Below are 13,051 nucleotides of genomic sequence, written 5' to 3'. Positions count from 1 at the left end.
ATCCCTGCCTTCTCTCCATACCCCCTGATCCCTTTAGCCACAAGGGCCACATCTAACTCCCTCAAATATACACCAGGAAGTGCAGATCCAGAGCCAGCAACATAATGAAGGACCCCTACCACCCCATCAATGGACTGTTCCAGCTGCTATGGTCAGGCAAGCGCCTCGGCTGTCACGCTGTGAAAACAGAGTGGATGAGATGGGGTTTCTTCCCACAGGCCATGAGGACTGTAAACTCTAATCTCATCAGGGACTAATTTATTATTGTGTTGTGGCTTTTGTATTTTTTTCTAAAATGTGAATACTGGTTCTGTTCTGTTGTTTCTGAACAATCCATAGGCATTGCCACTTTAATTTCACTGCACATCTTGTATGTGTATATGACAAATATACTGGAAATCAGAAAGAAAACAAGAAATATGAATTTTTCAGTATCGTTGTGACATAGGAGAACATTCAGTCCTCATCTATGCCACTCTCGGAACATTCCCATTTCCACTGTGATCTATGTGAGAACATGCCTATCCTCCCCTGTTGTTATCCACATAAATCAGGGATAATTTTTAACAGTCAATTAACCTAGCAACCAGCATTTTGGGATATCAAAGGGAACTAGAGTAACTGGGGAGCAACACATGGTTACGGGGAAAACATGCAAACTCAGCATATATGGCACCTAGCTTGTTGAAACTGTGCACCAGCAGCACTAACAGCTGCACCATTGTTCTGCCCCGGTACTCCAAATGTCAGCCAGTATCTGAAACTCCATGTCTTTCTCCTGTCAGCTAGTCCCATATCCCACTAAACATTTCCTATCCTGTCTTTTAAACATGGTAATTTGTACCTACCTGTACCACTTCTCTGGCAGATCATTTCCTATACCTATCACCATCTGTGGCGAAAAAAACATGATCCCAAGGACCCCTTTAAATCTTGTACCTGTGCAGACCAGTTGTTGCCAATTTGAGGTAATGAAAGAATACACTAACTGTTTCACAACCATTACAACTACAAAGTGTAAGCCCATATGTTTATTAACTTTAGTGACATGCACCTCAAAAATCACTCATTGAACTTTATAATCTTTAACTTACTGTGCTTTCAGGAGGTCTTTTTCTCTCTTCTCCAGCTCTGCTCTTGCTTTGTTCCTTTCTTCCTCCTCCATGTCAAGCTTAGTTTCAAGAACTTTTCTCTCTTCATCAATCTTTGCCTGCATTTCCACCATCTTTTCAGGAGATACCTTCTTCTTCCCTTCATTACAAAATAAATTGTGCTATCTTACTGAACAGATCATTTATATTTGGCCACATTTTTCACTTCTGGCCAAGTAAGGCTTCCTCATAATTAAACTCGTCTTTAACTACAATGACTGCCTTAACCTGTTGATCATTTCCAATATTTTTTGTTTCTATTTCACATTTCCAGCATTTGCAGTTTTTTTATTTCCCGAGTCAGAGAAAATTTGGGGCACAGAGCCCAGTACATCAGCGCTCTCACTTAACTTTTTTTCCCTGTTGCCAGCCGGGCAACCTTGTCAGCTTTTTAGGTTGCCAAATGACAGTTTAGGTGGTCATTTAAGACGGTTTGCATGACGCGTGCAATCATGTGCTCGGACGAAGTGCGTAGTTACCATTCGGAATTATGCTCAATGAAGCATTCACATATTATGTTTAAGAAGGAACTGCAGATGCTGGAAAATCGAAGGTAGACAAAAGTGCTGGACAAACTCAGCGGGTGCGGCAGCATCTATGGAGCGAAGGAAATAGGCAACATTTCCGCCGAAACCCATCAGTCTGAAGAAGGTTTTCGGCCTCAAAACGTTGCCCATTTCCTTCGCTCCATAGATGCTGCCGCATCCGCCGAGTTTCACAAGCAATTTTGTCTACATTCAAATATTATTTCTGCTTCAAATAAGTCACAAACTAAACATATTCACCAATCAAGACATGATATATACCACAATGACATGCAGCAAAATTATAATACAATATCTCAACTCTTTTTACACATTGCAATTAATGCAATTTTTTATTAGTTCTTTCCACTTCCAAACAAAAATGTGGTTGGATTATTCACCATATGATCAACCTGTGTCAATAAATCCTGGACCATGGTAACATATATACTTAACCATGCACACTACAGATTGATGCAAGCATTTTTTCTGTGAAGGACCGAAAATTACCATGACATGGCCATAGCGTAGGTCGTTATTGCTATTGGCACAGAAACACTCTCGCTTCCCACATAATAACAAAATATACAGGTTGCAAGGAAATTTCTAACGGCATTGTATGATAATAGCTGTTAAAACTGACTATACCCATCTAACAGGTTAAACATTACACCAACTGACAAGAGATGGCCAAAGGCCATAACTGCAGCAAATGTTCTTTTGGTAATATGTTTAAAGGTGTCAAAACGCCACCGGATTACCGGATATTCAGATTAGATGTACGTGTTGTGAACAGCAATTAAGATACCTGGTTTGTGCGCACCAGATTTAAAAAAAATTGTTGATAAACGCTTTTTCCATCATTCCCACTTCAGAATTAACGTTAAAATGTCAACTGAAATATCTCCTGACCAAATTTGTGATGTATATGACCGACTGTAGAAGTAAACCCTGGATAAATCCAACGTATAGTTGTGAATGTTTCTCATTAAATAACTACAGTACTGATACTCCATATTAAGAGCATTGATTTGCCGTTAAAATGAATTCTGTAATAACGTGTCAACGGTAGCAGTGACAATCAAACACCGGTTTTAATGTTTCACGTGTTCACAATTAAATGAATCCATCTTTATGGACTAAAACAAATAATAACATCGGGAATTAAAACACATTTGATTGGATTCCGTTATCATACACTATGTTCGCTCTGAAGACATTTCCAGCACAATAGGGTCAGGGGGTGTGTGAATCAGTGCGGGGTGGATAGGTGGCGGGGGGGGGGGGGGGGGGGGGGGTGTCGAGAAGGCAATCGGTGCGGAATGGATGGATTGAGGCAGGTGGATTAGTACGTGTTGGTTGGAGTATGTATAATTGAGAGGGGAGAGCACGGGGGATGTCAGTGGTGTTGAATGGGGGGAATCAGTACGGGATGGATGTGGGGGGGGGGGGGCAGTACAGGATGAATGGGGGGTTCAGTATAGGATGAATGGGGATAGACAAAAATGCTGGAGAAATTCAGTATCTATGGGGCGAAGGAAATAGGCAATGTTTCGGGTCGAGACCCTTCTTCAGACTGTTCCCCCCCATTCGTCTTGAAAGTGGGGTTCAGTACAGGATGGATGGGGGGGGGGGTGTCAGCGCAGGATAAATGGGCGGGAATCAGTACAGGATGAATGGGGGGGGGGTCAGTCCAGTGTGGATCGGAGGGTCTGTGCAGGATGAATGGGGGATCACTACAGGATGAATGGGGGGATCAGGGCAAGTTGAATGGGGGGTTCAGTAAAAGATGATTGGGGGATCATTACAGGATGCATGAGGGGATCAGTATAGGATGAATGAGGGGATCAGTATAGGATGAATGGGGGATCAGTACGGGATGAATGAGGGGATCAGTACGGGATGAATGAGGGGATCAGTACGGGATGAATGAGGGGATCAGTACAGGATGAATGGGTGATCAGTAAAAGATGAATGGGTAGATCACTACAGGATGGATGGGGGGGATTGGTGCAGGGTAAATGGAGGGTGGGTCAGTACGGGATGAATGGGTGGTTCCGTGCAGGATGAATGGCAGTAGAAGTGCAGGATGGATGGGAAGGGGGGTCAGTACAGGATGAATTGGGGGGACCAGTGTAGGATGGATGGGGGGGTAGTAGGAGAATCAATGCGAGGTGGATAGGATGATCAGCGCAAGATGAACAGAGGCGGGACTGGGGATCAGTGCGTGATGCAGAGGAGGGGTCCCAGGAGGAAGGTCAGCGCTCCTCGGACAACATCGCCCCGCAGCCTTGGCCGTCCCTGTCCACCGCCCAGTGCTGCCGCCAAAGGGGGAGGCGGTTGGGATCTCCTCGCCACTGCCTCTACTCCTCCGCCGGCCAACAGCAAGGTGCGGGGCCAAGCGGTGCAGCTCAAAGATCCTATACCTATAGGATCTTTGGTGCAGCTGCTTCAGACAGCGGAAGGAGGCCTCCCCCTCCCTCCCTCCTCCCTCCCGGCCTCGGCGTGCAGGAGGGTTTGTTCTGAAAGTGCCGTTAGCGGATTTGCAAGCAGCGGCCGCTATCAGGGTGGGCGGGGTGTGGGAGGAGAAGGAGCCGCTGTCACGGCCACTGCTTCCGCTGTTCAGGGCCCGTCATTGGCTCCGACCCTTCGTCACCCCGCTCCTAGTATCTTTGCCCTACAATACAGCCGCCGCCGACACGAAACATCACGTTCGTTTTCTCCAGAGATGCTGCCTAACCTGCTGAGTTACTCCAGTTTTTTGTGTCTATCGGTATAAACTAGTATCTACAGTGCCAAGCTGGGCAAAATAAGTCGGCGTTTAGGTTGCCCGACAGCACTTTGGGTGGTCATTGGCACCGGGCAACCGTTAATTTCGAGCCCTGTACATCCCAATAAAATAGCAAATAAAACTAAGTGGTTTGGTTACTTTTATTTTACTTAATGTTTGTTCTTTAAAATGTTTTTAATAAATTGCTTGATATGTTTAAATATTTAAGGCTGAACTATTATCAACAACATACTGTTTCTATGCACAATCTAATCGTAAACTTTTTTATTGAGCATCTTAATTGTGTTTCCATCTCAGTTCATTTCACCTCCTTCATTATGGGCTATTTAAAATAGATAAGCTGCTCCTTAGTAAACATGCAGTGCATCAGTTTAGTGGCATTGTGTTTAGTTCTTGTAAAGGCAACTGCCCACACAATAAAGTGTATACAAAAAAAACATTATACTAAAAAAAAGTAAAATTGAGGTCACAAACCTGCTTGGTCTTGAATTGGCAAAAGGTTAGTAGGCCATACAAAGGCAGCATGCGAATGTAGGAGGGAAAAGAGACAAAAAATCAAGTCATTATTTTTGGCATTTCCAATAGCCAAAGCGATGGAGATCACAACTCAAGCACAAACTGTCGCAAATACAAAAGAAAGTTAAAGATAATGAGTCCTACAAATCGTAACCGTGCATGTTAAGAAATAAAATTGCACTAGCAAAAAGCTCTAGTTATTTATTTACTTATTTTTAATTAAAAGCCTATGTAAAAGCACTAATTATTTAAACATGAATTTAGTGGATAAAGTTTATTTTGAAATGTAGTTCTCGCCACAACTTTTCTTTAGCAACTCATGCAAATTTGTTATTGTAATAATAGAGGTTTGAGTTGCATATAACAAACCTCTAAACCCATCTTTCAGCTGACAATCAAAATCATTGAGAAATGGTTACAAATATTTGAATCCACTAGGATTTCTAAACATGTTTAAGTACGTAAATGTTTAATTCCCATATCATTTTAGGAGTTCTGCTGCCCAGGCACATTTGCTGCCTCTCATCAAGAACAGGGTTAGGCTTGTAAGGACAAGGACAAGGACAAGGACATGGAGCTCCTAACCCCTTCCTCCCTTCCTCCCCCCCCCCCCCCCCCCCCCCCCCCCCCCCCCCCCCCCTCCTCCCCCCCCCACTCCCCCCTCCCCCCCCCTATCCCCCCCCCCCTCCCCTCTCTCTTCCAAGGTTCTCTCTGTGGCAGCAGGAGAATCTTAATGTATCTCATACTCCTGATGTCAAGTCATCACTTGAACCATCAACTGTTTCTCTCTTCACAGCTGCTGCCTGATATGTTGAGTACTGACATTTCCTAATTTAATGCTTCATTAACATGTAACTTGCTGATAGGAACTGCTAATTAAGTGCCTTGTTGGCTGCTAAAATAGGGCAGAACAGGTATAATCCAGATACGTTAATTGCTCCAAGAGAAAATTTTAGGCCAGGCAAGTTAATGTGGATCAAAGGTTGAATTTTGAGGCCTGAAAGAACAATCTTGCTTTGATCACATAACTTAAAACTCAACTTTCGTGAACTCTTTTCACTACGTTTGGCCTGGCAACATGTATAATGGCATGTATAATGACTCCCTGACTCTTATACCCAATGCCATACCCAATGCAAACATACCATAGGCCTTCCTTATTACTTTATCTACTTATGTTGCCACTTTCAGAGAGTTATCGACTTCGACCACAGGGTCCCTCTGTACGTCAAAGTTTTTAAAGGTTTTGCCATTAATTGTATATTTTCCCCTTAAGGGCCTGTCCCACTGTACAAGGTAATTCAAGAGTTCTCCCGAGTTTCCCCCGATTCAAACTCGGAGAATTACAGTAATAGCTGCTCGTAGGTACTCGGGGATCTCGTGGACACTTTTCAACGTTGAAAAAACATCACGAGCTTACCGCGTTTCCCGAGAACCTACCGCTAAGAAACGTCCCTAGCTCCGACGTACCCGTTCTTCTACGTACTTGCATTCCACGTACTTACCACGCGTTTGTTTTTTTTTTAAACTCGGGAGAGCTCTTGGGTAAACTCGTATAGTGGGACATGCCCTTTACATTTGACACTTGTTCGGATTAAGCTCGATCAGCAATTTCTCCGCCCATTTCTGTAGCTGATCTATTCCCGCTACCTACTTCGACAACCTTCCTCACAGTTTACAATGGGGTATTTTATCAAATGCCTTACTGAATCCATGTGGACAACATCCATCGCCCTTGGTCAAGTTCCTTTCTCAAGTTGTTTTCTATCTCAATTTCAAAGTACAAATTTAAAACTACAGAAAAAAAGGTAAACGGGTCAAAATAGACTATATACAACAATGCATGCATGTCAAAGACTTGCAAATGGTAGGTTAACTGGTTATTGTAAATTCCACTCTCCCCCTCCCCCAAAGTCTAAGTGAGTGGTAGAATCTAGTAGGAGTTGCTAAAAATGTTGGGAGAGCATAAATGGGTGGCTGGTGTAATAAAAAAGGAACTGGATATGCTAGTTTATACCAATGATGGTACAAAATGCTGGAGTAACTCAGTGGGTTAGGTAGCATCTCTGGATAAAATAGATCAATGATGTTTTGGGTCAGGAAGAAGACCAAGCCAAATCAGGGCCAAATTGGGTGGTTGGTGGTTGTTCTGAACTCAATGAACAAGAAAGGCCTGTTTCTGTTCTGTGCCTCTATTTGAGGGGTATTCAGTCAATGTCTAAATATTATCCTGCAATCACTCTCAACAGAAATATAGTCAGGATTCCTGTGCAATCATTGGCAATCGAAGCAATGATATTCTAATACAAATTAGCATAGAACAGAATGGATAAAACCCGAGTCCAGAGATAATCTCACTGCAATCCAAGACGGGTTTGTCAGGATCATTAATGTAAGGACCTATCCCCTGATGGAGGAATCTAGAACAAGACAGCACTGTCTCACAATGAAGGCACCAACCACCCGAGACTGAGAGGAAGAACATTTTATTTTGGGTTTTGAATTATTGGAATTAATAATTCCATAGAGTTGTGTTAGTCAAATCAATGTATATTCAAGGTGAAGAAGCACTGATTTTTTATTGAGAGAGTGAATCAAGGTTTACGATAGGAAAATTCATACAAAATATTAGCAAAAATTTCATTGAATGGTGGTGTGGCTTGAGGGACTGCATGAATTACTCCTGCATCTTTTGTTATAATACAACAGCAATTTTCTAGATCCCATAAAGTAAAAGATAAATAACCAGAATTGGTTTTAATGAGATTTGACCACATAAGAAATGTTAACCGCAATAAAGAGAAGAACACAAGAATGATGGAGCAGGAGTGGGTCACTCAGCCCCTCACCATTCAATATGATCATGAGTGATCTATGCTCTTTATTTAACATGAGATATTTTAAATGCCCACATGGGGAAAATAGGATTCGGTTTAACATTTAAACTGATATGTTAGAAAGCATAGCAGCAGTACATTTTAGAACTGAAGTGGGATTTGCATTTAACAAGCATGTGGATACTTTAAAATAACAGAAACATAATTTGTTGGTATAATAATGAAGGTACTACCTGTTACAATAATTAACCTGTCATACAATAATTTAATGGCCCATATGTTTTCTTCAGGCAAATGAAAAATATTTGTGTATGTACCCTTATGTAGAAATGCAAATATTAAGATAAGCAATTAGGTAAAGTGAATACATTAGAGTATTAACATAACATCAACATATCAAGGCCAACTACATGAAGGTTAATTTATACAGGCACCTTTCCGTTTCTTTTTCTTCTCTCTTCCCTCTCCATTTCCCCCTTCTTCTTCTTCATCTTCAGACGCACTTATTTCTGAACCAGAGATTTCTTCGCCTACAAATCGTTACAATAAATCAAATACAAGCAGTTCCCTGGTTGCATGAGGGTTTGATTCCTGAGAACATCCATTTTCTATAGCTATCCATATCATCTCACACTATATCTATATACTAGACTAAGTGGGTCCCAGCATCACACGGGAGAGCTGGTCCCCCAACGCAATATTCCACCTCTCCACTAATTCCAATATTGGTGGCCAGTGGGGAAGGGTGGGGTGGGGTGGGGTAGAAAGAGGCTTTCAGGAGCACTAGTATGGGTGTTATGGGCTGAAGGGACTGGTTTCCAGAGGGCTAGTATGGACATTGTGGGCCAAATGGATTCTTGGGCTGGCGGCTCAGTCACTCAAGCCTATTGTGCTGGCAGCTCACTCACTCACGGCTGGTGGGCTGGCAGTGGACACAGCTGTTCCTTGAAATTCCATTTCAAGCAGGGTGCAAGGTCACCAAATTCAAGTGCAGTTTCTTACCACTTCAAGCAGGGTGCAAGGCCACCAAATTCAAGTGCAGTTTCATACCATTTCAAGCAGGGTGCAAGGCCACTAAAAACAGTGAGTCGTGACCTCTCCCTCCTCCATCTTGCAGAGACTGACCACGCCCACACTTATGGGTTTTATAGTCCCTCTCCCTCTCCCACCAGATGGGGCGTGGCCTTCATGCGTGAATAACTGGAGAGAGAATCTCAACATTTTTTAAACACGAGTAAATCTTTTATTTTTCATCGATGGGAAAAATCCTCTTGTCCTGCACAGTGGAGGGGGACTCTGGAGTAAGATGGCCAAAAATCACAGCGGTAAGTGGCAGCGTTTTTTCTAAAATCAATATACAGAACAACAGGAAGTGGTGAAGATCAGACTTTTGGTAATATAGATGTATATTACTAAAACTGCCATCTTGTTTGTTTGTGCAGGCGATGTTGCCGAGCCCTGGACTAACCAAAGCCTTGATCCTGTCCCGCCATCATTTTCTCAAAATGTATCAACTTAAATTGGGGGTGCATCTTCGACGAAGGTGCTTCTTCATTGCCAGAAAATACGGTACATAAGAAAGTTTTTTTGTTTTTTTTTAAATCGTGATTTTCAGAGATAGGAGGGAGGTTTCATTTAAAACAAAAATACACAATTTCATTTTGTGCGGTGGGATAGGGGGGAGGTTTCACTTTATTTTAAAAATCGCGATTTTCATTGCTGGGAGGTGGGATAAGGGGGATGTTTCGTTTTTTTTTAAATCATGATTTTCATTGTGGGGGTGGGTGGAGTAGGGTGGAGGTGAGGAGTGGGGAGCAGGGGGATAGAGGGAGAAGAGAAGGGTAGAGAAGAGACGGATTATGGGGAGGGCTTAGGGAGGGGATTATGGAGGGAGGGGAGGAGGGCTTAGGGAGTGCTGGGGGAAAGGGGATGGAAGGGAAGGGGAGGCGAGAATAGGGTGGACTGGGATCTGTACCCCGCTGGGGGCCCTATCTATGATCCAGGGGTATGGAGGATAGGAATCGTGGTAGGCCCCAAGATTTTGGGGAGGGGGCGGGTTTAAAACGCGCTAGGTCGAAAATGTTCAGCCTAGTAAATCAGACGGAAAATAGGTGCAGGAGTAGGCCATGTAAAAGCAGTTAAGTAGAGCCTAAGCACCGCCAGGGTTTTTCACATGTGATTTTTAATTGTTGATATAACCCCTATAATCTCATTTTGTATCCCCAGTATTTTTCCTGCCTCCAGCGCAATGTCGTTCCCATATCCCCTATATTTTAGAGCCCTATCTAGCTCTCTCTTGAAAATATCCAGAGAACCGGCCTTCACTAAGGCAGAGAATTCCACAGGCTCCCAACTCTTTGTGTGAAAAAGCGTTTCCTCATCTCCGTTCTAAATGGTTTACCCCTTATTCTTAAACTGTGGCCCCTGGTTTTGGACTCCCCCAACATCTAGCGGGTCCAAACCCTTAATAATCTTATATGTTTCAATGAGATACCCTCTCATCCTTCTAAATTCCGGAGTATAAAGCCCAGCCGCTCCATTCTCTCAGTATATGACAGTCCTGCCATCCCGGGAATTAACCTTGTAAACCTACACTGCACTTCCTCAATAGCAAGAATGTCCTCCCTCAAATTATGGCATCAAAATTGCACACAATGCTCCAGGTGTGGTCTCACCATAGGGCTCTGTACAACTGTAGAAGGATCTATTTGCTCCTATACTCAACTCCTCTTCTTATGAAGGCCAACATGCCATTCGCTTTCTTCACTGCCTGCTGTACCTGCATGCTTACTTTCATTGTAATGGAGGAGCAGAGGGAGAAGAGAGAGGAGGGGAGGGAGGGGGGTTGAGGGGAGGAAGCAGAGGAGGGTTGGTGGAGGGTGGGGAGAGGGAGGATAATGGATGAGGGGAAGAGGGGAATAGGGGACTGAGGAGGGAGATTGAGATGCATTAACATTGATCTTATTTTTTACAAGTTGTTACCATTTTAGACTTTAAAACGTTGCAGTCGCGCTCCCACTTGCCAGCCGTGCCTGCGCAGTTAGGGGGGGGTGCCGTGACTCGTGTCACAATGGGGATCTCTGTCGTCACAATGGGAACTCGTCAACCATACTGCACAGTTTGGTGGAATATTGCGTTGATCAGCCATGATCATATTGAATGGCAGTGGAGGCTCGAAGGGCCGAATGGCCTACTCCTGCACCTATTTTTTATGTTTCTATGTTGGGGGAACTGGGCCGAACGGGTCCCACTTGGTCTAGTACTTACTATAATTCCTTTGTTTCATTTAATAATCACATTAACAATACCCAATAATTAAACCGATGGAATATATACTGTATTCACTTATTAATGAATGCCATGAAACACTCTATTTTAACTTCTTTAAAAATGTGCAAGATAAGTTGTGCACAGTCAAACGTCTGTAAATCAGATCAATTGCAATCTAGGGAGCCCTTATATTTTTATTTAATCTGTAGCACAGTTTTCCTTTACATCATGGGTCAGTACCTTCCTTCAGTTTATTCCGGAGATCTTCAATTTCCTTCTGGAACTGACGCAAAAGAGCATCTTTAGGATCTTCATTAATTCTAGCTTTATTCTTGATATTCTTTGCTCTGTTTGCATAGCGTAAAGTACTGATGGTCTCATCATAGTTGTAATCCGCTGGTCCAATGTTTGCACACTAATTATAAAATGGTAAAAGAGAAAACATGATTCACGTTCAACTCTGTGATACTGAGTAGTCAGGCTTAGCAACTTTGCTGTAAGGATATGTCAAGCAATGGGAAATTAAGAGTCCTCTGTCATAACATAAAGTGAACATTGCAGTGGAACTAAGTTAGCACAGTTAGTAAGCTGCGAGTGATCTGTGGTCTACAGAAATTATTAAATCAAAAAGCAATTTACAAATAACTCACAGCCCAATATTTAACGTTGTTGGTGATGTAAACTTTAATTTTAAGAAAATTAGGCAATGAAGTTCTATTGACGTCTATGAAAAGATGCAGACAGATAACAATGTTGTCAATTAATGTGAACCTCATAATTAGCCACATTAGATTTTCTACCTCTCCAATAAAAATCCTCGCTAAAAATAAATTCATTCGTAGCACTATGCCATCCCCTCATTCTTTCAGAAAAAGTCAAATATTAACTGTAAATAATATTTTTATTAATATTTATATTCATAATATTTTTATCCTGTTTTATCTATAGGAAGCAACCCACTTATGTGTAGTGGGTTAACATAAGCAATAGCATAACATATGTTAAGATTCTACACTTTGTTAGATGACACTTTTGATTTACAGGTACAAAGTGTCTGCTGATGCGAATGCTATTAACAATGTTCAAGTACAATGTAATCTCACAAAATGATTCTTTATCTATTAAGTACCAGAAGGACAAAATTATAATCTCACCATCATGGTCTTCGAATTGCCTCCTAATGAATCTTGAAGTAAACGTGTCAACTTGGAGTTACGATATGGCACATGTGTACTTTTACCATCAACAAGGGCCGAGATAACATTACCAAGGGTGGACAATGAGAGGTTAATCTTTGTTGCTTCTTTTAATCGCTGCCCTGTGGCTCCAGTTTTTCCTTGCCGTTCTGAACCCTGCAAGCACAAATAATGGGACCAATTCTTTGCAATGAAAATTTTAAAATCTGCTTTCATTATTACAAAGATTGAACCTGATATATGCTTTACAAATATTTCCAAGTGGATGGCAATAAATATTGAAATGTACCATACATTATTGAGCCATTATAAAGACAGATTAACAAAAACAAAATTGCTGCAAATAGTCAACCAGTCAGGCAGCTTATGTGGGAAAGGAAGTAGTTCCATCCTTCTGATGAGAGTTCACTGATCTAAATTATTTATTGTTTTTCTCTGCAGGGAAACGACCCAATTCAAATATTTAACTAATATCTTTCACCTACTCAGATGTCACCCTAAATTTTATGTTCAAATTCAGGAGAATATACAATGGTCTAACGAGAGCAACAAATGCTATTACACTAGGCTAGGATGAAAATGCTTTTAATATTTTTCAATAATCGTTAAGAGCATATCAGATGTTGAAAATGTGAAATTATAAAACTGGAAAGGCAGGGTATATTCAACACTTCAGGAAGAATGTGTGGAGTTCAAACCAGAGTTCATGTTTCTAGCTGATTAATTTATAAATGCACTTGGCATACTATTAGGTAGTGAACAATTT

At 42.0% G+C, this 13,051-nt stretch overlaps 1 protein-coding gene across 2 annotated transcripts in view; it reads right to left on the bottom strand.

Annotated features, from left to right (window-relative positions):
• Positions 1-13,051, bottom strand: part of kif3a (kinesin family member 3A) — a 90,019-nt gene that overhangs the window by 20,500 nt on the left and 56,468 nt on the right. For both annotated transcript variants that reach the window (XM_055642694.1, XM_055642695.1), the window contains exons 7-10: positions 12,244-12,441; positions 11,330-11,504; positions 8,254-8,349; positions 1,095-1,251 (exon numbers count right to left, since the gene is read on the bottom strand). In XM_055642694.1, coding sequence (XP_055498669.1) covers positions 1,095-1,251; positions 8,254-8,349; positions 11,330-11,504; positions 12,244-12,441 — 626 coding nt within the window. The remainder of the gene's footprint in view (positions 1-1,094; positions 1,252-8,253; positions 8,350-11,329; positions 11,505-12,243; positions 12,442-13,051) is intronic.

This window comes from Leucoraja erinacea, chromosome 11 (genome assembly GCF_028641065.1).
Source record: "Leucoraja erinacea ecotype New England chromosome 11, Leri_hhj_1, whole genome shotgun sequence".
Classification (NCBI taxonomy): domain Eukaryota; kingdom Metazoa; phylum Chordata; class Chondrichthyes; order Rajiformes; family Rajidae; genus Leucoraja; species Leucoraja erinaceus.
This window is presented reverse-complemented; position numbering and strand designations above follow the sequence as displayed.